At 46.2% G+C, this 25,762-nt stretch overlaps 1 protein-coding gene across 2 annotated transcripts in view; it reads left to right on the top strand.

The window, feature by feature from the left end:
- Positions 1-25,762, top strand: part of LOC118372934 (brain-specific angiogenesis inhibitor 1-associated protein 2-like protein 1) — a 73,762-nt gene that overhangs the window by 8,865 nt on the left and 39,135 nt on the right. For both annotated transcript variants that reach the window (XM_052472122.1, XM_052472127.1), the window contains exons 4-5: positions 19,058-19,119; positions 20,630-20,701. In XM_052472122.1, coding sequence (XP_052328082.1) covers positions 19,058-19,119; positions 20,630-20,701 — 134 coding nt within the window. The remainder of the gene's footprint in view (positions 1-19,057; positions 19,120-20,629; positions 20,702-25,762) is intronic.

Raw genomic sequence — 25,762 nt, 5'->3', positions numbered from 1 at the left:
AATTACACATATGGAATCATGTAGTAACCAAAAAAGTGTTAAACAAATTAAAATGTATTTTATATTTGAGGCTCACCCTTTGCCTTGATGACAGCTTTGCACACTCATCATACACACTCAGTATCTATACTGTATATTTACCCCAAAATATATGGGAGATTGGAAATGATGCAGACAATTACAGTGATGGAAGCTACAATCTACCTGCAATATTAAAGCTGATCAAACCCTCAAACCTAAAAAAAAATATATACTAAACAAAATGCAACAAAGGGCACCTATTTGTAGATGGGTACAAAAAAAGCTGACTTTGAGCATGGTGAAGTTTTTATTGAATTTTTTATTTCACCTTTATTTATTAGTTATTAATTACACTTTGGATGGAGTATCCATACACCCACTCACTACAAAGATACAGGCATCCTTCCTAACTCAGTTGCTGAGAGGACGGAAACCGCTCAAGGATTTCACCCTGAGGCCAATGTTGACTTTAAAACAATTACAGAGTTTAATGGCTGTGATAGAAGAACTGAGGATGGATCAACAACATTGTAGTTACTCCACAATACTAACCTAATTGACACAGTGAAAAGAAGAAATCCTGTACAGAATACAAATAGTTCAAAGCAGGCCTCCTGTTTGCAACAAGGCACTAAAGTAATACTGCAAAAAAAGCAATTCACTTTTCCTCCTGAATACAAAATGTATGTTTGGGGCAAATCCAACATAACACATTACTGAGTACCACTCTCCATATTTTCAAGCATATTGGTGGCTACATCATGTTATGGGTATGCTTGTAATCGTTAAGGACTGGGGAGTTTTTCAGGATAAAAAAATAAACAGAATGGAGCTAAGCACAAGCAAAATCCTAGAAGAAACCTGGTTCAGTCTGTTTTCCTCCACATACTGGGAGGTGAATTCACCTTTCAGCAGGACAATAACCGAAAACAGAAGGTCAAATCTACACTGGAGTTGTTTACCAAGAAGGTAGTAAATGTGGCCGAGTATACAGTTTTGAGTTAAATCTACTAGAAAATCTATGGCAAGACCTGAAAATGGTTGTTTAGTAAGGATCAACAACCAATGTGACAGCTTGAAGAATTTTGAAAATAATAATGGCTAAATGTTGCACAATCCAGGTGTGGAAAGCTCTTAGAGACTTACTCAGAAAGACTCACATCTGTAATCGCTGCCAAAGGTGCTTCTTCAAAGTATTGACTCGGGTGTGAATACTTATGTAAATGAGATATTTCTGTATTTCATTTTCAATACATTTGTAAACATTTCTCAAAACATATTTTCATTATGTCATTATGGGGTATTGTGTGTACATGGGTGTGAAACATTTTTATTTGATTCATTTTAAATTCAGGCTGCAACAACACAATGTGGAATAAGTCAAGGGGTATTAATACTTTCTGAAGGCACTGTACTTTACCTGCAATGCTACTTTAGGGATAGCTATCATAAAGTATCTCTAACTGGTTCATAGTATGTGTAGGAACACTCGTTTTTCCAGGGAAAACTCGTCTAGGCCCTAAGTATGTATTTATCATTCTGGTGAGGGAAATTATGAATTAGCATGATCACAATAATATCATATTAGTCCCCCATCAGTGTTGTGCTTGTAGAATGTCAAATAGTGTGTTTACTATTCATAGTGCTAGCTGGCTTCTAATAATCGATTTCCTCTATTGGGAATAACAACATTTACACTGAGCTCTATGGGATCGCATTACTGTACCACGGCAACATCACAAGAAATAGGCAAGTTATCAAGGCCGGAAACGTACTGAAGAAAGAATGGTGTGCTCCCCGCCCTCCACCTTTTCTTCACAAGCTGTTTGTCAAAACCCCCAGCAAAGTAGTTAAAACAATATTGAACCCGAGCTGTCACTCTGAAAAAAATGGTAATTACGTCCAGAAATGTAGACTGTTTCTTATTTGAGTGAGGACAGGAGGAACGCAGTAGGAGGTGCGTTGGCTTTTTCATTCTGATAGTGAGTCTAGGAAGTTGGAGACAGCTATTTGGTTCGGAACGGAACAGATTTGACTGAAGGTGACGTAGTGTTTTTTGAGGCTATGTTGAATTTCTAACCTGAGAGTTGGTGTTTGATAGGAATGCTTAGGTTGCATCCCACTGCTCTGCCGTCCATCCATCAGTTGTGTGGGAGACAATTCATCAACCCTCCTAGGACATGGCGTCAGCGTGAGTGTCAGGGATCCCAAACATTTTCCCCAAAGTGGGCAAAAATATGACCCTGCTTCTCTCTCTCTCCATCTCACACCAACTCTCTGGAATGTATTGTTCTCAGGATGGACACTTTGCTCCCGTTTGAGTACTTAGAAAATGCATGCTTCTCTTTCTACCTAATAGTAAAGTATAGTACTAGTATTTTTACCTAAGTACTTTACACCACTGGTGATCACTGATGTGACATGAATTAATATATGTTTTCACAGGCTTTTTTTGTGGTTTTAATTTCGGGCATTTAAATGGTAGGCTATTTGTTTGTCAACTTGTCTATAATAAGATACATGCATCTTCTCTTCTGTCGTAACATCTTGCCTGCCCAAAGTGGTGCTCATTAGATCAATGTAATTAAACCATAGAATGAATGCATCAATAATCTGTCATCAGTAAAGTTCTCTTTCATTCTGCTTTCTTGTTGTGTGAGGACCTTTAGGGGCTGGGGGGAAAATGTAAGATCCTTCCTGTGCAAAATGTCCAAATTACATCAGTTTGACCAGTTTTAAGGAAACGAAAAGCTGTGAAATTATGTTTCTGATTACATTTCAGTTTGTCTTGGATGCATTTATGTGGTTGAAATACTGTCAGCTTCTATGTTTGTGTCAATCACTGAAAAGGTTTGCGATCCCTAACCGCGCATTCACATTCTCTCAAGAGATGCTGAATTAAATAATAGTTTCTCTACTCCTGTTAGAGACTATGTAAATTTTCTGTACAATTTTACTGCATTAAATACTTAATTCTGCAGGAGTTAATATTATATACGGCTACATGTTTGTGGTTATAGGCCTACAGTTAGTGTCTAGATTTCAGTTATTTACATTAACTTTAAAAGTGAGCAAACCAGGGGGTGTGGCCGCACCTGCCGCACCCTTCTGCTGTCCTTAGAATGAATGTTTTCACCAATCTATCCAAAACGTTTAAGTCTATGAGAGGGATTTCACACTTCATAAAGACAAGAGAGCAAGTGAACACTTCCTAGGGAGTATGGTAAGGAGTCAAGAGACAGCCAGGGCCATTGGCTGCTCATTCACCCATGATGCCTCAGGCTTTACGATCTATCACGCTCCTTTCACTCACCAAACGATCCCATGACCTCACTAACCCCACACACCATTCCTTGCCACACATACTTGCTTTCTCCAGACATTTTTTACCATGCAATTAACCTAATCTTCAAAGGACATACGGCAGAGTAGCCTAGTGGTTAGAGCGTTGGACTAGTAACCGGAAGGTTGCGAGTTCAAACCCCTGAGCTGACAAGGTACAAATCTGTCGTTCTGCCCCTGAACAGGCAGTTAACCCACTGTTCCCAGGCTGTCATTGAAAATAAGAATGTGTTAACTGACTTGCCTGGTTAAATAAAGGTTAAAAAAAAAACAATTTAATACAATTCCATATTGCATTCTGTCTCTGTTCATGTAGTTAAGCCTGTACTGCACTGCACAACACAGACATCTGATATAGAACATATGTGATACATCCTTCTGGGAAACTCCTCCCCCACCCACCTTGTGACACATTGCTTAGCAAGTGCCGAATTATGAAATTCTGTATTTCGTAGTTTCTTCCTATGTCATTGTTAATTAGTTTTATCAGCATTTTTATCCAGTTTCTAAAGTCAGTCTCTAAACTCATGCCTTCCATGGGTGGGTTGTCTGAAGGATTGTAAAGAGGACATTACTGTCAAAGCCTAACTTATTCTGTGTGTGTGTGTGTGTGTGTGCACGCGCGCATTATCCATTTTCTGTAGATAACAGCCACTATAATGATAATGTATGTGTGACATGAACACATGAAGCCATTTGTTGGTCTTTTCCACCCAGCAGTCCATCATGGAGGATGGTGACAAACAGAAGAAGCAACTTAATGGATAATAAAAATCTGGGAAAATGGGTCACCTCAATGTCTCCAGCAGCACTTTAACATAATGGATGGTGAGTCAGCACCAAGAGAGGGAATAACAACCTGTGTCTAGGACTAATGACGGATTCATTACTGTGTGTGTGTGTGTGTGTGTGAAGTGTAATTAAATTATATTCATCACATGCTTCTAAAACAGGTGTTGACTAACAGTGAAATACGTATTTACGGGTCCTTCCCAACAATGCAGAGAGGAAGAAAATAGAGAAATAATAGAAAAGTAAAACACAATATTAAAATACACAAGGAGTAATGATAACTTGGCTATATACACAGGGTACCAGTACCGAGTCAATGTGCAGGGCTACGAGGTAATTGTGTCACGTTCTTTCAAAATCGAACCCAGAAGCAGACCAGGACAAGGAGAGTAGGAAGAAGGCGAGTATTTATTTACAAGTGAATGTGAATGGGTAGATATATCCAGGTGGCGTAGCGGGCAGCGGTGGTGAGTTGATGGGAGTAAATAGGTGGATCTAATGGGGTAGCGGAATCCTCCGATGACCAGGCGGGAATGGGGTAAATGATCCGGGTGAGTAACTGAAGACAGAACAAACGGAGGTAAGTTTAAGGCAAGCAATACGTAAAAAACAACTAAACAAATTCTATCCAACTTGAGGCTGATACTATGGCACAACATACTGTTCATGGCTAACCATCCGGCAGGGAATGGATGTCAGGTCAGAGCTTTTGAAGGGGAGAGGTGATGATCAGGACAGGTGTGCAGATTACTGATGGGATACAGGTGCGGGTGAACATTGATCTCCCAACAAGCTAATTCGCCCGGCAACCAGACAGGGTGCGTTCCAGGACACCGGAAACACACTCCAGGACTGAAACACAGGCAAACAGACTCAGGAAGCGGGATTCGTGACAGTACCCCCCCCCCTCCGACGAACGCTACCGGGCGGACTACCTGGAGCGCCAGGGTGGAGGCGGTAGAAGTCACGAAGCAGGTCGTCATCAAGGATCTGACGCCGAGGAATCCAACTCCTCTCCTCTGGACCATATCCTTCCCAATCCACAAGATATTGGAAACCTCGACCCGCCGTCTGGAATCCATTATGCGGCGCACCGTGTAGGCAGGACCACCTCCGATCATCGGAGGAGGAGGACGAGGCAACAGAGGACTGAGGAGAACCGGCTTGAGGCAGGAGACATGAAAGGTGGGGTGTACTCGAAGCGTTGCCGGCAATTTGAGTCGGACCACAACAGGGTTAATGATTCTCTCCACCACAAACGGACCAATGAACTTTGGTGACAGTTTCCTCGACTCAGTCCGTAGAGGAAGATCCCGTGTAGCCAACCAAACCTTATCTCCGATGGTATAAGCGGGAGCAGGAATACGGCGACGATTCGCCTGGATCTGATACCGGTCAGAAACTCTAAGGAGGACCTTCCTGGCCCGATGCCAGGTCCGGTGGCAACGACGAATGTGGGCCTGGACAGAAGGAACCGAAAGATCCCTCTCCTGAGAAGGAAACAAGGGAGGTTGGTATCCGTACAGGCATTGGAAGGGGACATCCCAGTGGCAGATGAAGGAAGGGTATTATGGGCATACTCGACCCAGGGTAATTGAGATGACCAAGAGGTGGGATCAGAGGAGACAAGACAACGCAGCGTGGACTCCATCTCTCTCCGCCTGACCATTAGATTGTGGGTGAAATCCAGAAGTGAGACTGACTGTAGCTCCAATGGCCAAACAGAAGGATCTCCAGACAGCAGAGGTAAACTGAGGACCACGGTCAGAAACAATGTCACTGGGCAATCCGTGGACCCTGAAAACCTCCCTAACCAGGATCTCGGACGTCTCCGTGGCAGATGGAAGCTTGAAGAGAGGGACAAAATGAGCAAACTTGCTGAATCTGTCCACAATGGTCAGAATGACCGTGTTCCCAACAGAAGGGGGCAATCCCGTGACAAAATCCAGGGCCAGATGCGACCAAGGTCGCCGAGGAATAGGTAGGGGGTGAAGAAGCCCAGAGCTGGGCCGATTGGTACTTTTGTTCTGAGCACAAACAGGACATGCGGCAACAAACCTCCGGGTATCTTCTCCCATGGCAGGCCACCAAAATCGTCTGCGCAAGTAGCACCATAGTCCGAGCAACGCCAGGGTGACAAGCTATCTTGCTGGCGTGGGACCACTGAAGAACAGCAGAACGGACCGACTCCGGCACGAACAACCGACCGGGTGGACCGTTACCGGGGCCGGGCTGCGTCCGAAGGGCCGCCATCACATCCTCCTCAATCCTCCATGTAACGGCTCCCATGACAAGGTTCTGGGGAAGAATCGTCTCAGTCTTGGCCCCACTCTCATCCGTCTTGGAGAACATCCGGGACAAGGCGTCCGCTTTGCCGTTCTTCGACCCAGGTCGGAACGTCAGGGAAAAATTGAATCGTCCAAAAAACAAAGCCCACCTGGCCTGACGGGAGTTGAGACGTTTAGCCGATTGCACGTAAGCCAGATTCTTGTGGTCAGTCCAGACCACAAACGGTTGCTCCGCTCCCTCCAACCAGTGACGCCACTCCTCCAAGGCAAGCTACACAGCGAGAAGCTCCCGGTTACCCATATCGTAGTTTCTCTCAGCTGGTGAAAGACGACAAGAGTAGAAGGCGCAGGGATGGAGTTTACAGTCAGTGGAGCTATGCTGGGACAGGATGGCGCCCACCCCACATCAGACGCGTCCACCTCAACAACAAACTGACGGGAAGTGTCAGGTTGAGAGAGAATCGGCGCATTGGTGAATCGGCTCTTCAAGTTCAGAAATGCTCGGTCTGCCTCAGGAGTCCAACAGAAAATTCTGGTGCAAGATGTCAGAGCAGTTAAAGGGGCGGCCACCCGGCTGTAATCACGGATAAACCTCCGATAGAAATGTGCAAATCCCAGGAATCTCTGGAGCTGCAATCTCGTACCGGGCCGGGCCCAATCCCCAACCGCCCGAACCTTCTCTTGGTCCATCTTGATCTCACCCCTGGAGATGATGTACCCGAGGAAGGATGTAGTGTGGGCGTGAAAATCACACTTCTCTGCATTCACAAACAGACGGTTCTCCAATAACCGCTGCAGGACCTGCTTAACATGCTGGATGTGGCTGGAAAGCTCCTTGGAGAAAATCAGGATGTCATCCAGGTAAACGAACACAAACAGACAGATCATATCCCTCAGCACGTCATTCACCAAACTTTGGAACACTGCTGGAGCGTTGGAAAGTCCAAACGGCATCACCTGGTACTCAAAATGTCCCATAGGTGTATTGAATCCAGTCAACCACTCGTCCCCCTCTTTGATCCGAACCAGATGATACGCATTGCGTAGATCAAGCTTCGTAAACACAGTAGCACCCTGTAAAGAATCGAAAGCGGAGCTCATCAAAGGGGTATTTGTTCATGACCGTAATATCATTCAACCCCCGATAATCAATACACGGTCGAAGAGAGCCATCCTTCTTACTCACAAAAAAAAATCCAGCTCCCAGGGGTGATGACGAGGGACGAATGAGACCTGCAGCAAGAGACTCCTTTATGTAGGTCTCCAGGGCTTCCCGCTCAGATCGAGAAATACTGTATAACCGTCCCTTGGGAAAGGCAGCTCCAGGGAACAGCTTAATTGTACAATCATAAGGTCGGTGGGGAGGAAGTGACTGAGCTTTCTGCTTCCTGAACACCTCACCCAACTCGTGATATGTTTCAGGAACCAGGGACAAATCAGGAGGAGCAGACTCACCGACCCGACTGGGGACAGCATGAGAACAGGCAGTCCTGAGGCAGTTAGCATGGCACTCAATGCTCCAACTAGTTACCTTACCAGTCACCCAATCGAACGAAGGATTGTGTTCTCTTAGCCAGGGGTATCCAAGAACCAGAGGAACATGGGGGGAAGGCAAAATGAAAAAAGAAATAACCCTCTGAATGATTCCCCGACAACAACATCTTAACCGGTTCAGTCCTCATAGTGATCCGTGCCAGACTACTGCCGTTCAGAGTGGTTGCTTCAATGGCTTCCGGTAATTGCTCCTTGGAAAGCCCCAGCTGTTCCACTAAGTTGGCATCAATGAAGCGGTCTTCGGCACCTGAATCGATGAAAGCGTTAATCGCTAAACTCTGATTCTTATTGATGTGGGTAGCAGGAAAACGAGGTCTGACAGGGTTCTTGAGAGGTTGAAACTGGCTCGCTAACAAACCTCCCAAACTTAACGAGCCAAGCAGTTTAACGGGCGCTGAGGACAAACGGAGATGTAATGTTCCGAGCTACCACAGTAGAGGCAGCTGTTGGTCTCACATCTACGTTGGCGCTCGTCCTTAGTTAACCCGTGCCGCCCCACGTGCATAGGTTCAGGATCTGGCGGCAGGACTCTTCCACTAATCCCATGTGAGGGAAAATGATCAACCCGTTCTGGTCCACTTCCTGACCCGAATGGTAACTGAGTCTCAGATTGATTTGATGGACCCCACTGCTTCTCCCTCCTCTCTCGGACTCTATTATATACCCGAATAGCTAAGGTGACCAAACTATCTAGGTCACTAGGCTCTGGATAGGAGATCAGCTAGTCCTTGAGTTGCTCCGACAACCCCTGGTAAAAAAACGCTTGTAGTGATTCCTCATTCCAACCACTCTCCACAGCCAATGTCCTGAATTCTATCACAAAGTCTGCCACACTGCGAGCTCCTTGGCGAAGAGAGAACAAACGTTTAGCTGCGTCCTTACCTCGGACTGGATGGTCAAAAAGCTTTCTCATATCTGCCGTGAAACCCTGGTATGACGTCATGCATGTGTCCCGTCGTTCCCAAACAGCTGAAGCCCATTCCAGAGCTCTACCATGCAGCAGCTCAATAACAAAAGCTATCATAGCCTTATCTGTGGCGTAAGAGTAGGGCTGCAGATCAAAAACGAACCCTTACTGTAAAAGAAATGAACGGCATCCTCCCAGATCTCCCTCGTACTTCTCCGGTGTCGGAACCTTGGGCTCACGGAAGGAACCCGCTCCCGAATCGGCAGGTGACAGGTGGTGGATGATCCGCCGGCAACCTGAGCTGATCCTGGATACTCGTTAATCTATCCGATAAGTTCCGGATTGAACCCGCTATCTCATGTAGCGCCGTGTTGCGTTGTCCCAACATCTTCTCCTGCTGGGTAATTGTATGGCAAACGGAGTCCAGGTCCGCTGGGTTCATCACTGGCCGGATCGTTCTGTCACGTTCTTTCAAAATCGAACCCAGAAGCAGACCAGGACAAGGAGAGTAGGAAGAAGGCGAGTATTTATTTACAAGTGAATGTGAATGGGTAGATATATCCAGGTGGCGTAGCGGGCAGCGGTGGTGAGTTGATGGGAGTAAATAGGTGGATCTAATGGGGTAGCGGAATCCTCCGACGACCAGGCGGGAATGGGGTAAATGATCCGGGTGAGTAACTGAAGACAGAACAAACGGAGGTAAGTTTAAGGCAAGCAATACGTAAAAAACAACTAAACAAATTCTATCCAACTTGAGGCTGATACTATGGCACAACATACTGTTCATGGCTAACGATCCGGCAGGGAATGGATGTCAGGTCAGAGCTTTTGAAGGGGAGAGGTGATGATCAGGACAGGTGTGCAGATTACTGATGGGATACAGGTGCGGGTGAACATTGATCTCCCAACAAGCTAATTCGCCCGGCAACCAGACAGGGTGCGTTCAGGACACTGGAAACACACTCCAGGACTGAAACACAGGCAAACAGACTCAGGAAGCGGGATTCGTGACAGTACCCCCCTCCGACGAACGCTACCGGGCGGACTACCTGGAGCGCCAGGGTGGAGGCGGTAGAAGTCACGAAGCAGGTCGTCATCAAGGATCTGACGCCGAGGAATCCAACTCCTCTCCTCTGGACCATATCCTTCCCAATCCACAAGATATTGGAAACCTCGACCCGCCGTCTGGAATCCATTATGCGGCGCACCGTGTAGGCAGGACCACCTCCGATCATCGGAGGAGGAGGACGAGGCAACAGAGGACTGAGGAGAACCGGCTTGAGGCAGGAGACATGAAAGGTGGGGTGTACTCGAAGCGTTGCCGGCAATTTGAGTCGGACCACAACAGGGTTAATGATTCTCTCCACCACAAACGGACCAATGAACTTTGGTGACAGTTTCCTCGACTCAGTCCGTAGAGGAAGATCCCGTGTAGCCAACCAAACCTTATCTCCGATGGTATAAGCGGGAGCAGGAATACGGCGACGATTCGCCTGGATCTGATACCGGTCAGAAACTCTAAGGAGGACCTTCCTGGCCCGATGCCAGGTCCGGTGGCAACGACGAATGTGGGCCTGGACAGAAGGAACCGAAAGATCCCTCTCCTGAGAAGGAAACAAGGGAGGTTGGTATCCGTACAGGCATTGGAAGGGGGACATCCCAGTGGCAGATGAAGGAAGGGTATTATGGGCATACTCGACCCAGGGTAATTGAGATGACCAAGAGGTGGGATCAGAGGAGACAAGACAACGCAGCGTGGACTCCATCTCTCTCCGCCTGACCATTAGATTGTGGGTGAAATCCAGAAGTGAGACTGACTGTAGCTCCAATGGCCAAACAGAAGGATCTCCAGACAGCAGAGGTAAACTGAGGACCACGGTCAGAAACAATGTCACTGGGCAATCCGTGGACCCTGAAAACCTCCCTAACCAGGATCTCGGACGTCTCCGTGGCAGATGGAAGCTTGAAGAGAGGGACAAAATGAGCAAACTTGCTGAATCTGTCCACAATGGTCAGAATGACCGTGTTCCCAACAGAAGGGGCAATCCCGTGACAAAATCCAGGGCCAGATGCGACCAAGGTCGCCGAGGAATAGGTAGGGGTGAAGAAGCCCAGAGCTGGGCCGATTGGTACTTTTGTTCTGAGCACAAACAGGACATGCGGCAACAAACCTCCGGGTATCTTCTCCCATGGCAGGCCACCAAAATCGTCTGCGCAAGTAGCACCATAGTCCGAGCAACGCCAGGGTGACAAGCTATCTTGCTGGCGTGGGACCACTGAAGAACAGCAGAACGGACCGACTCCGGCACGAACAACCGACCGGGTGGACCGTTACCGGGGCCGGGCTGCGTCCGAAGGGCCGCCATCACATCCTCCTCAATCCTCCATGTAACGGCTCCCATGACAAGGTTCTGGGGAAGAATCGTCTCAGTCTTGGCCCCACTCTCATCCGTCTTGGAGAACATCCGGGACAAGGCGTCCGCTTTGCCGTTCTTCGACCCAGGTCGGAACGTCAGGGAAAAATTGAATCGTCCAAAAAACAAAGCCCACCTGGCCTGACGGGAGTTGAGACGTTTAGCCGATTGCACGTAAGCCAGATTCTTGTGGTCAGTCCAGACCACAAACGGTTGCTCCGCTCCCTCCAACCAGTGACGCCACTCCTCCAAGGCAAGCTACACAGCGAGAAGCTCCCGGTTACCCATATCGTAGTTTCTCTCAGCTGGTGAAAGACGACAAGAGTAGAAGGCGCAGGGATGGAGTTTACAGTCAGTGGAGCTATGCTGGGACAGGATGGCGCCCACCCCCACATCAGACGCGTCCACCTCAACAACAAACTGACGGGAAGTGTCAGGTTGAGAGAGAATCGGCGCATTGGTGAATCGGCTCTTCAAGTTCAGAAATGCTCGGTCTGCCTCAGGAGTCCAACAGAAAATTCTGGTGCAAGATGTCAGAGCAGTTAAAGGGGCGGCCACCCGGCTGTAATCACGGATAAACCTCCGATAGAAATGTGCAAATCCCAGGAATCTCTGGAGCTGCAATCTCGTACCGGGCCGGGCCCAATCCCCAACCGCCCGAACCTTCTCTTGGTCCATCTTGATCTCACCCCTGGAGATGATGTACCCGAGGAAGGATGTAGTGTGGGCGTGAAAATCACACTTCTCTGCATTCACAAACAGACGGTTCTCCAATAACCGCTGCAGGACCTGCTTAACATGCTGGATGTGGCTGGAAAGCTCCTTGGAGAAAATCAGGATGTCATCCAGGTAAACGAACACAAACAGACAGATCATATCCCTCAGCACGTCATTCACCAAACTTTGGAACACTGCTGGAGCGTTGGAAAGTCCAAACGGCATCACCTGGTACTCAAAATGTCCCATAGGTGTATTGAATCCAGTCAACCACTCGTCCCCCTCTTTGATCCGAACCAGATGATACGCATTGCGTAGATCAAGCTTCGTAAACACAGTAGCACCCTGTAAAGAATCGAAAGCGGAGCTCATCAAAGGGGTATTTGTTCATGACCGTAATATCATTCAACCCCGATAATCAATACACGGTCGAAGAGAGCCATCCTTCTTACTCACAAAAAAAAATCCAGCTCCCAGGGGTGATGACGAGGGACGAATGAGACCTGCAGCAAGAGACTCCTTTATGTAGGTCTCCAGGGCTTCCCGCTCAGATCGAGAAATACTGTATAACCGTCCCTTGGGAAAGGCAGCTCCAGGGAACAGCTTAATTGTACAATCATAAGGTCGGTGGGGAGGAAGTGACTGAGCTTTCTGCTTCCTGAACACCTCACCCAACTCGTGATATGTTTCAGGAACCAGGGACAAATCAGGAGGAGCAGACTCACCGACCCGACTGGGGACAGCATGAGAACAGGCAGTCCTGAGGCAGTTAGCATGGCACTCAATGCTCCAACTAGTTACCTTACCAGTCACCCAATCGAACGAAGGATTGTGTTCTCTTAGCCAGGGGTATCCAAGAACCAGAGGAACATGGGGGGAAGGCAAAATGAAAAAAGAAATAACCCTCTGAATGATTCCCCGACAACAACATCTTAACCGGTTCAGTCCTCATAGTGATCCGTGCCAGACTACTGCCGTTCAGAGTGGTTGCTTCAATGGCTTCCGGTAATTGCTCCTTGGAAAGCCCCAGCTGTTCCACTAAGTTGGCATCAATGAAGCGGTCTTCGGCACCTGAATCGATGAAAGCGTTAATCGCTAAACTCTGATTCTTATTGATGTGGGTAGCAGGAAAACGAGGTCTGACAGGGTTCTTGAGAGGTTGAAACTGGCTCGCTAACAAACCTCCCAAACTTAACGAGCCAAGCAGTTTAACGGGCGCTGAGGACAAACGGAGATGTAATGTTCCGAGCTACCACAGTAGAGGCAGCTGTTGGTCTCACGTCTACGTTGGCGCTCGTCCTTAGTTAACCCGTGCCGCCCCACGTGCATAGGTTCAGGATCTGGCGGCAGGACTCTTCCACTAATCCCATGTGAGGGAAAATGATCAACCCGTTCTGGTCCACTTCCTGACCCGAATGGTAACTGAGTCTCAGATTGATTTGATGGACCCCACTGCTTCTCCCTCCTCTCTCGGACTCTATTATATACCCGAATAGCTAAGGTGACCAAACTATCTAGGTCACTAGGCTCTGGATAGGAGATCAGCTAGTCCTTGAGTTGCTCCGACAACCCCTGGTAAAAAAAACGCTTGTAGTGATTCCTCATTCCAACCACTCTCCACAGCCAATGTCCTGAATTCTATCACAAAGTCTGCCACACTGCGAGCTCCTTGGCGAAGAGAGAACAAACGTTTAGCTGCGTCCTTACCTCGGACTGGATGGTCAAAAAGCTTTCTCATATCTGCCGTGAAACCCTGGTATGACGTCATGCATGTGTCCCGTCGTTCCCAAACAGCTGAAGCCCATTCCAGAGCTCTACCATGCAGCAGCTCAATAACAAAAGCTATCATAGCCTTATCTGTGGCGTAAGAGTAGGGCTGCAGATCAAAACGAACCCTTACTGTAAAAGAAATGAACGGCATCCTCCCAGATCTCCTCGTACTTCTCCGGTGTCGGAACCTTGGGCTCACGGAAGGAACCCGCTCCCGAATCGGCAGGTGACAGGTGGTGGATGATCCGCCGGCAACCTGAGCTGATCCTGGATACTCGTTAATCTATCCGATAAGTTCCGGATTGAACCCGCTATCTCATGTAGCGCCGTGTTGCGTTGTCCCAACATCTTCTCCTGCTGGGTAATTGTATGGCAAACGGAGTCCAGGTCCGCTGGGTTCATCACTGGCCGGATCGTTCTGTCACGTTCTTTCAAAATCGAACCCAGAAGCAGACCAGGACAAGGAGAGTAGGAAGAAGGCGAGTATTTATTTACAAGTGAATGTGAATGGGTAGATATATCCAGGTGGCGTAGCGGGCAGCGGTGGTGAGTTGATGGGAGTAAATAGGTGGATCTAATGGGGTAGCGGAATCCTCCGACGACCAGGCGGGAATGGGGTAAATGATCCGGGTGAGTAACTGAAGACAGAACAAACGGAGGTAAGTTTAAGGCAAGCAATACGTAAAAAACAACTAAACAAATTCTATCCAACTTGAGGCTGATACTATGGCACAACATACTGTTCATGGCTAACGATCCGGCAGGGAATGGATGTCAGGTCAGAGCTTTTGAAGGGGAGAGGTGATGATCAGGACAGGTGTGCAGATTACTGATGGGATACAGGTGCGGGTGAACATTGATCTCCCAACAAGCTAATTCGCCCGGCAACCAGACAGGGTGCGTTCCAGGACACCGGAAACACACTCCAGGACAGAAACACAGGCAAACAGACTCAGGAAGCGGGATTCGTGACAAATTGAGATAGATATGTACATATAACTAGGAATAAAGGGACAGATAATGAACAGTAGCAGCAGCGTATGTGATGAGCCAAAAAAGTTGGTTAAAATAAAGGTAAATGCAGATACAGTTGGAGTCAGAAGTGTACATACACCGGAGCCAACTACATTTAAACTCAGTTTTTCACAATTCCTGACATTTAATCATAGTAAAATGTCCCTGTCTTAGGTCAGTTAGGATCACCACTTTATTTTAAGAATGTGAAATGTAATATTAGAGAATGATTTGTTTCAGCTTTTATTTCTTTCATCACATTCCCAGTGGGTCAGAAGTTTACATACTCAATAAGTATTTGGTAGCATTGCCTTTAAATTGTTGAACTTGGGTCAAATGTTTCGGCTAGCCTTCCACAAGCTTCCCACAATAAGTTGGGTGAATTTTGGCCCATTTCATATGACAGAGCTGGTGTAACTGAGTCAGGTTTGCAGGCCTCCTTGCTCGCACACGCTTTTTCAGTTCTGCCCACACATTTTCTATAGGATTGAGGTTGGAAGGTTACATACACTTGGGGTGTAATTCAAACTCGTTTTTCAACCACTCTACAAAATAAATCACACAAAATAGCAGAATTGGTTAGGAGCCCGTAAACAGCCACTATACACTTCTCAAGGCCGTGTGTGTGTGTGCGTGCACAATAGCTCTATGGGCCTGGAGCTGAGTGACACCGATCTCTGATTCATATCCATGTAATATCAGAGAACAAAGACTTCCAACCATGGCAACATCACAACACTCACTCTCCCTACCTGTCATTGGAATGTGTGGCTTCAAGATTGCGATATCGTTGGCCGTGACTCAGATAGGTGTTGTCTGTATTGTGTCAGACTCTTGCTGTGACATGACCCTGTACGATTTATCATTATTGTTTTATGAGAGTGACGACTATCTCGAAGTGCAGCGTTACTATCTCAAAGTTCAAATGTCACTGCTTTGGTCACATTGTGTGAATTAGGCCCTTTGTGGCTCAGTTGGTAGTGCATGGTGTTTGTAACAACAGGTTTGTGGGTTTGATTCCCACGGGGGACCAGTATGAAAATGTATGCACTCACTACTGCAAGTTGCTCTGGATAAGAGCATTTGCTAACACATAAATGTAACTGCACATAGCTCAGTCAGCCATAGATACAAAGCTTTGAGTTTATTCCAATGCTGTTTAGCATATTAGCAACACGGGTGCGTATGAATAACCTGAACAGATCACCTGTTTAAATCTGTTGTAATTTATCATCTAATAAAGTTGTTTTTCCACACCATGTTTCTCTATTAGACTCTTATGAGTGAAGGGCAGGTATTCTGTTACCAGAGGCCTACACTGTTCATAAACTACATCACCTGGTAACAATGTGAAAGAGGATGGACGTAGTTTTCTGTGCTATAAAAACCACCATAAACCACAGAGGTATAAGGATGTTTCTATAATAATGATCAAGTCGTTATTAAGTCACTGTAAAACCAGACATCACAACGAGACTATGGCCAGCACTATCTGAAGACATCTAGGATAAGGCTGGGATACAAGTCTTATCATCATTACTGGGTGGTTTCCCAAATGACCCACCACAAACAGACACAGTCAGTCAAGCTGTGAAGCCTTTGATTATAGTGGATGTAACTATAGCTGTATGTAAGGCTAGTATTATTCATTCTTATATTGTAGATGAAGCAGTGTTTGGAGATGTACACATATACCTATCTATACAGTATTATGAACAATACTATGTATCCTTTCCTGGGTACACTCTTAGAAAAAAGGGTTCCTAAAGGGTTCTTCAGCTGTCCCCATAGGATATCCCGTTTTGGGTCCAGGTAGAACACTTTTTGTTTGCAGGGAGAACTATTTTGGGTTCCATGTAGAACCCTCTCTGAAAAAGATCCTACATTGAACCCAAAAGGGTTCTAGGGATCTACCTGGAACCAAAAATGGTTCTTCAACGGGTTCTGCTATGGGGACAGATGAAGTACCCTTTTAGGTTCTACATAGATAGCACTTTTTTCTACAAGTGTAATAGTATGTATCCTTATCAGGGTAGGTCAATCTGGAGACAGCAGAACCAGATTCAGTTGTAATGTTTTGAGAGAGAGATGTATTTTTTCCTTATTTACATAAAACCTTGTAGCACACAGATCACTGAGACTAAGACCAGAGCCATGTGGAGGATTACAGGGTCAAATGTCCTTATTGGTAGTAGTTACAGTCTTGTCTCATCGCTGCAACTCCCGTACGGATTCGGGAGAGGCGAAGGTCGAGAGCCATGCGTCCTCCAAAACTTTTATTTCTTTCATCACATTCCCAGTGGGTCAGAAGTTTACATACACTCAATTAGTATTTAGTAGCATTGCCTTTAAATTGTTGAACTTGGGTCAAATGTTTCGGCTAGCCTTCCACAAGCTTCCCACAATAAGTTGGGTGAATTTTGGCCCATTTCATCTGACAGAGCTGGTGTAACTGAATCAGGTTTGTAGGCCTCCTTGCTCGCACACACCTTTTCAGTTCTACCCACACATTTTCATCCCTCTCACTACACACCATCCCTCTCACTACACACCATCCCTCTCACTGCACACCATCACTCTCACTACACACCATCCCTCTCACTGCACACCATCCCTCTCACTGCACACCATCCCTCTCACCATCCCTCTCACTGCACACCATCCCTCTCACTGCACACCATCCCTCTCACTACACACCATCCCTCTCACTGCACATATCCCTCTCATTGCACACCATCCCTCTCACTGCACACCATCCCTCTCACTGCACATATCCCTCTCACTGCACACCATCCCTCTCACTGCACACCATCCCTCTCACTGCACATATCCCTCTCACTGCACACCATCCCTCTCACTGCACACCATCCCTCTCACTGCACACCATCCCTCTCACTGCACACCATCCCTCTCACTGCACACCATCCCTCTCACTGCACACCATCCCTCTCACTACACACCATCCCTCTCACTGCACATATCCCTCTCACTGCACACCATCTCTCTCACTAAACCCCAGCCCTCACTCTGCAGCCTGTTTGAACACCATCCATCTCATTCTGCAGCAGGCTGTTGTTGGTGCTGTATATCAGCCTGCCCAGAGCCCAGCAACCCCTCCCCCTGACATGCAATGGCAGCATTTACCAGTACGTACTATTGACTATCAGAGGGAAATGTTGTTGAAGCTGCAGTCGGCCAGAGAGGTACAGCTTTGTATAAGCAGGCCTGCCTGCGGTCACACCAGGTGTGCGTGTGTGTGTGTGTGCTCGTGCGTGCGTGCGCCTAATGTATGTATGCTCAGTGTGTTTGGGTTGAGTCTGTTAATATGGTCTCACAGGCCCAGTCGTGGCTTTGGGGTATTGAATTAATACTGAGGTGATATGAGTGATTGGACGGTGGTTGCAGGTGTTTGCAAAGGGAATAGAAAAAACCACAACTAACTCATATACAATATTACATTTTGTCAAAAGCAAACGTGCCAGTGGCAGGTGGTGCCAGTGGCAGGTGGTGCCAGTGGCAGGTGGTGCCAGTGGCAGGTGGTGCCAGTGGCAGGTGGTGCTAGACTGCACCACAACTAATTCTTAACAATATGCGGGAATATTATTCCAGTCTACTCTTCAGAACCTCTAGATGTCACCCCATTGTGTCTGTCTGCTGTCGTTGTCTACTTCTGTTTACAGTATGACTGCAGTTGTGCCATGTTCCTCTATGGCGTTCAATGGTTGTTTTTTTCTGTCTCTATGTCAATGTGGATCTGATCAGTAGCGACTACTTAGTTACTGTTCAAACATTACTGTTCCAAAAAGTCATCCATGCAGTATGTCAAACCCCCTCATGACGTAAAATACACATTACATTTTGATAAGGGCTAGAGTAAGCTTTGTTCTTGACAGTAACAGTTGTTTCTGTAAGCATAGGGAAAGAACAGATGCAACAGCTTTGAGGTGAAAACCCATTGTCCTCCTCGTGACGTCCCAGCCTGTCCCATGCCAGCTAGGCTATCAGGGACGTCGTTGCCGCCAAGCAATGTGAGGAGAAAGGATCATAATGTCCACAGCATATTCAAATGCAGTAGTTTTTAGCCTGGTTGTCTTACAAGCTAAGGGAAGATGTATCCTGGCCTTGCCCAATAAGACAACAGTATGTTGACTAAAGAGGATATAGACTAGCAGGACTGTGACTGGCACCCAGCCTAGATGTCCCTTACCTGTGTATGATGTATGATCTGTATTCTACAGGTGTGGTTCTGATGGAAATCGCTGAGGTGCACAAGAAGGTTCACCTGGAGCTGGAGGAGAATGTAAGTTACCCAGCTGACCTACTGTCACTTCTTCTCTTAGTAAAATAGTAATTATTTCTTTTTTGTTGTGTAATTACCATTTTACCATCTAATTGCTAGTTAAGTGGCAGACTGAAGTCCAGGGTTATCATTCTCTTTGACCTGCATTGTGTTCTCATGTCCACCCACATCCATAGGGCCTTCCTATGCCAACTCTCTCTTTCTCACTGTGACTAGTAATTAGCAGGCCTCCCTTATCCTCTAAACACACCTAGAATACAACAAAGTCTACTGAGAAATACCACCCGGACACAAGACAACTGTTACTACTTTGTTTGTCTTTTAGACCAGGGATGGACGACCAGGAGCCCCCCCTCAAACCTTCCTGGTTTGAGCCCAGGGAGGAGCGAGGAGAGGGACGGAAGCTATACTGTTACACTGGCAATACTAAAGTGTCTATAATAACATCCAATAGTCAAAGGTTAATGAAATACAAATGGTATAGAGAGAAATAGTCCTATAATTCCTATAATAACTACAACCTAAAACTTCTTACCTGGGAATATTGAAGACTCATGTTAAAAGGAACCACCAGCTTTCATATGTTCTCATGTTCTGAGCAAGGAACTGAAACGTTAGCTTTCTTACATAGCACATATTGCACTTTTACTTTCTTTCTTCTCCAACACTTTGTTTTTGCATTATTTAATCCAAATTGAACATGTTTCATTATTTACTTGAGGCTAAATTGATTTTATTGATGTATTATAGTAAGTTAAAATAAGTGTTCATTCAGTATTGTTGTCATTGTCATTATTACAAATAAAAAAATATAAAAAATTGTCCGATTTAATCGGTATCGGATTTTTTGGTCCTCCAATAATCGGTATTGGAGTTTTTCATGGTTTGGGGAAGGCTCCTTAGTTCCAGTGAAGGGAAATGTTAACGCTACAGCATACAATGATATTCTAGACGATTCTGTGCTTCTAACTTTGTGGCAACAGTTTGGGGAAGGCCCTTTCCTGTTTCAGCATGACAATGCCATACAGATATGGTTTGTTGAGTGACTGGCCTGCACAGAGCCCTGGCTCACCAACTGCATGCCTAATCGCTCAACATCAGTGTCTGACCTCACTAATGCCCATGCGGCTGAATGGAGCAAGTCTCCACAGCAATGTTCCAACATCTAGTGGAAAGCCTTCCCAGAAGAGTGGAGGCTGTTATAGCAGCAAAGGGGGACCAACTCCATATTAATGCCCATGATTTTGGAATGAGGTGTCAGACAAGCAGGTGTCCACATACATTTGGTCATGTAGTGTTTCTGTAAGAGGGAAAGGAGAAAGTAGTCAATGTTTAAAAAACAAAAGACAGACCTGTTGTTGGAATTCCCCTTACTGAGAAAGACATTATCACAGCGACATTCCTCTGGCTCAGGCTCACAACTGTTATCCTGATGTCACCATCTTTCCATGATTATTATTGTCATACGTTTATATATCAACTTGAACTACATTCTTTCTTTTCTTTTCAGTTCAAGCAGTTCCACAAAGAAATCATTTCTGAGCTGGAGAGGAAAACAGAGATGGATGTCAAATATATGACTGTAAGTACCTTGACCATTGTAGGACCTTGGCAAGGGACAATGTAATAGCAAGGAGTGTGTGAGTGCATGCGTGTGTTTGTGTAGGTGTCTGTATGTCTACGTGTACAGGTATGTGAGTACACACTTAAAACATGGTCTCCAGGGCCTCCTGAGTGGCGCAGCGGTCTAAGGCACTGCATCGCAGTGCTAACTGCGTTGCTATAGATCCTGGTTCAATACCGGGCTGTGTCCGGGCTGTGTCACCAATATCCTCTATCCTATGAGGCGATGCACGGCCCAGCGTCCTCCGGGTTAGGGGAGGGTTTGGCCGACCGGGATGTCCTTGTCCCATCGCGCTCTAGCAACTCTTGTGGCGGGCCGGGCGCATGCACGCTGACACGGTTTCCAGATGTACAGTGTTTCCTCCAACACATCGGTGCAGTTGGCTTCCGGGTTAAGCGTGCATTGTGTCAAGAAGCAGTGCAGCTTGGCGGGGATGTGTTTCGGGAGGATGTATGGGAGTTGCAGCAATGGGACAAGACTTTAACTACCAATTGGGGATAAAAAGGGGTAGAAAACAAAAACATAGTCTCATATCCCCTCCTCAATATCACCCTATCCCTTCAATATCACCCTATCCCTTCAATATCCTCTACCCCCTCCTCCTCAATATCCCTTCAATATCCTCTATCCCCTCCTCAATATCACCCTATCCCTTCAATATCCTCTATCCCCTCCTCAATATCACCCTATCCCTTCAATATCCTCTATCCCCTCCTCAATATCACCCTATCCCTTCAATATCCTCTATCCCCTCCTCAATATCACCCTATCCCTTCAATATCCTCTATCCCCTCCTCAATATCACCCTATCCCTCCTCAATATCCTCTATCCCTCCTCAATATCACCCTATCCCTTCAATATCCTCTATCCCCTCCTCAATATCACCCCTCTATCCCCTCCTCAATATCCTCTATCCCTCCTCAATATCACCCACTATCCCTTCAATATCCTCTATCCCCTCCTCAATATCACCCTATCCTTCAATATCCTCTATCCCCTCCTCAATATCACCAATATCCTCTATCCCTCCTCAATATCCTCTATCCCCTCCTCAATATCACCAATATCCTATCCCTCCTCAATATCCTCTATCCCCTCCTCAATATCACCAATATCCTCTATCCCTCCTCAATATCCTCTATCCCTCCTCAATATCACCCTATCCCTTCAATATCCTCTATCCCCTCCTCAATATCACCCTATCCCTTCAATATCCTCTATCCCCTCCTCAATATCACCAATATCCTCTATCCCTCCTCAATATCCTCTATCCCCTCCTCAATATCAATATCCTCTATCCCCTCCTCAATATCACCAATATCCTCTATCCCCTCCTCAATATCACCCTATCCCTTCAATATCCTCTATCCCCTCCTCAATATCACCAATATCCTCTATCCCCTCCTCAATATCCTATCCCTTCAATATCACCCTATCCCTTCAATATCCTCTATCCCCTCCTCCTCAATATCCCTTCAATATCCTCTATCCCCTCCTCAATATCACCCTATCCCTTCAATATCCTCTATCCCCTCCTCAATATCACCCTATCCCTTCAATATCCTCTATCCCCTCCTCAATATCACCAATATCCCTATCCCTCCTCAATATCCTCTATCCCCTCCTCAATATCACCAATATCCTCTATCCCCTCCTCAATATCCTCTATCCCCTCCTCAATATCACCAATATCCTCTATCCCCTCCTCAATATCCTCTATCCCCTCCACCCTCCCTTCAATATCCTCTATCCCCTCCTCAATATCCTCTATCCCTCCTCAATATCACCCTATTCCTTCAATATCCTCTATCCCCTCCTCAATATCCCCTCCTCAATATCCTCTATCCCCTCCTCAATATCACCAATATCCTCTATCCCCTCCTCAATATCCTCTATCCCCTCCTCAATATCACCAATATCCTCTATCCCCTCCTCAATATCACCCTATCCCTTCAATATCCTCTATCCCCTCCTCAATATCACCCTATCCCTTCAATATCCTCTATCCCCTCCTCAATATCACCAATATCCTCTATCCCTCCTCAATATCCTCTATCCCCTCCTCAATATCACCCTATCCTTAATATCCTCTATCCCTCCTCAATATCACCAATATCCTCTATCCCCTCCTCAATATCACCCTATCCCTTCAATATCCTCTATCCCCTCCTCAATATCACCCTATCCCTTCAATATCCTCTATCCCCTCCTCAATATCCTCTATCCCCTCAATATCATCCCCTCAATATCCTCTATCCCCTCAATATCAATATCCTCTATCCCCTCCTCAATATCCTCTATCCCCTCCTCAATATCACCCTATCCCTTCAATATCCTCTATCCCCTCCTCAATATCACCTATCCCTTCAATATCCTCTATCCCTCCTCAATATCATCTATCCCCTCCTCAATATCACCCTATTCCTTCAATATCCTCTATCCCCTCCTCAATATCACCAATATCCTCTATCCCTCCTCAATATCCTCTATCCCCTCCTCAATATCCTCTATCCCCTCCTCAATATCACCAATATCCTCTATCCCCTCCTCAATATCCTCTATCCCCTCCCAATATCACCCTATATCCCTATCCCTCCTCAATATCACCCTATCCCTTCAATATCCCTATCCCCTCCTCAATATCACCAATATCCTCATCCCCTCCTCAATATCCTCCTCTATCCCCTCCTCAATATCACCCTATCAATATCCCTATCCCCTCCTCAATATCCTCTATCCCTCCTCAATATCACTAATATCCTCTATCCCCTCCTCAATATCCTCTATCCCCTCCTCAATATCACCAATATCCTCTATCCCCTCCTCAATATCCTCTATCCCCTCCTCAATATCACCCTATCCCTTCAATATCCTCTATCCCTCCTCAATATCCCCTATCCCTTCAATATCCCTATCCCCTCCTCAATATCACCCTATCCCTTCAATATCCTCTATCCCCTCCTCAATATCCCCCCCTCCTCAATATCACCCTATCCCTTCAATATCCTCTATCCCTCCTCAATATCACCCTATTCCTTCAATATCCTCTATCCCTCCTCAATATCACCAATATCCTCTATCCCTCCTCAATATCATCTATCCCTTCAATATCCTCTATCCCCTCCTCAATATCACCCTATCCCTTCAATATCCTCTATCCCCTCCTCAATATCACCCTATCCCTTCAATATCCTCTATCCCCTCCTCAATATCCCCTATCCCCTCCTCAATATCACCCTATCCCTTCAATATCCTCTATCCCCTCCTCCAATATCACCCTATTCCTTCAATATCCTCTATCCCTCCTCAATATCACCAATATCCTCTATCCCCTCCTCAATATCATCTATCCCTTCAATATCCTCTATCCCTCCTCAATATCACCAATATCCTCTATCCCCTCCTCAATATCCTCTATCCCCTCCTCAATATCACCAATATCCTCTATCCCCTCCTCAATATCCTCTATCCCTCCTCAATATCACCCTATCCCTTCAATATCCTCTATCCCCTCCTCAATATCACCCTATCCCTTCAATATCCTCTATCCCCTCCTCAATATCACCAATATCCTCTATCCCTCCTCAATATCCTCTATCCCCTCCTCAATATCACCCTATCCCTTAATATCCTCTATCCCCTCCTCAATATCACCAATATCCTCTATCCCTCCTCAATATCACCCTATCCCTTCAATATCCTCTATCCCTCCTCAATATCACCCTATCCCTTCAATATCCTCTATCCCCTCCTCAATATCCTCTATCCCTCCTCAATATCACCAATATCCTCTATCCCCTCCTCAATATCCTCTATCCCCTCCTCAATATCACCAATATCCTCTATCCCCTCCTCAATATCCTCTATCCCCTCCTCAATATCACCCCTATCCCTTCAATATCCTCTATCCCCTCCTCAATATCACCCTATCCCTTCAATATCCTCTATCCCTCCTCAATATCCTCTATCCCCTCCTCAATATCCCCTATCCCCTCCTCAATATCACCCTATCCCTTCAATATCCTCTATCCCCTCCTCAATATCACCCTATTCCTTCAATATCCTCTATCCCCTACTCAATATCACCAATATCCTCTATCCCCTCCTCAATATCCTCTATCCCCTCCTCAATATCACCAATATCCTCTATCCCTCCTCAATATCCTCTATCCCCTCCTCAATATCACCAATATCCTCTATCCCCTCCTCAATATCCTCTATCCCCTCCTCAATATCACCAATATCCTCTATCCCTCCTCAATATCACCCTATCCCTTCAATATCCTCTATCCCCTCCTCAATATCACCAATATCCTCTATCCCTCCTCAATATCCTCTATCCCTCCTCAATATCACCCTATCCTTCAATATCCTCTATCCCTCCTCAATATCACCAATATCCTCTATCCCCTCCTCAATATCCTCTATCCCTCCTCAATATCACCAATATCCTCTATCCCTCCTCAATATCCCTATCCTCTATCACCTCCTCAATATCCCCCTCAATATCCTCTATCCCTCCTCAATATCCCCTGTCTCCTCCTCAATATCACCAATATCCTCTATCCCCTCCTCAATATCACCAATATCCTCTATCCCCTCCTCAATATCCTCTATCCCCTCCTCAATATCACCAATATCCTCTATCCCCTCCTCAATATCCTCTATCCCTCCTCAATATCACCAATATCCTCTATCCCTCCTCAATATCACCCTATCCCTTCAATATCCTCTATCCCCTCCTCAATATCACCCTATCCCTTCAATATCCTCTATCCCCTCCTCAATATCACCAATATCCTCTATCCCCTCCTCAATATCCTCTATCCCCTCCTCAATATCACCCTATCCCTAATATCCTCTATCCCTCCTCAATATCACCAATATCCTCTATCCTCCTCAATATCACCCTATCCCTTCAATATCCTCTATCCCCTCCTCAATATCACCCTATCCCTTCAATATCCTCTATCCCCTCCTCAATATCCTCTATCCCCTCCTCAATATCACCAATATCC

This window comes from Oncorhynchus keta, chromosome 2 (genome assembly GCF_023373465.1).
Source record: "Oncorhynchus keta strain PuntledgeMale-10-30-2019 chromosome 2, Oket_V2, whole genome shotgun sequence".
Lineage (NCBI taxonomy): Eukaryota > Metazoa > Chordata > Actinopteri > Salmoniformes > Salmonidae > Oncorhynchus > Oncorhynchus keta.
This window is presented reverse-complemented; position numbering and strand designations above follow the sequence as displayed.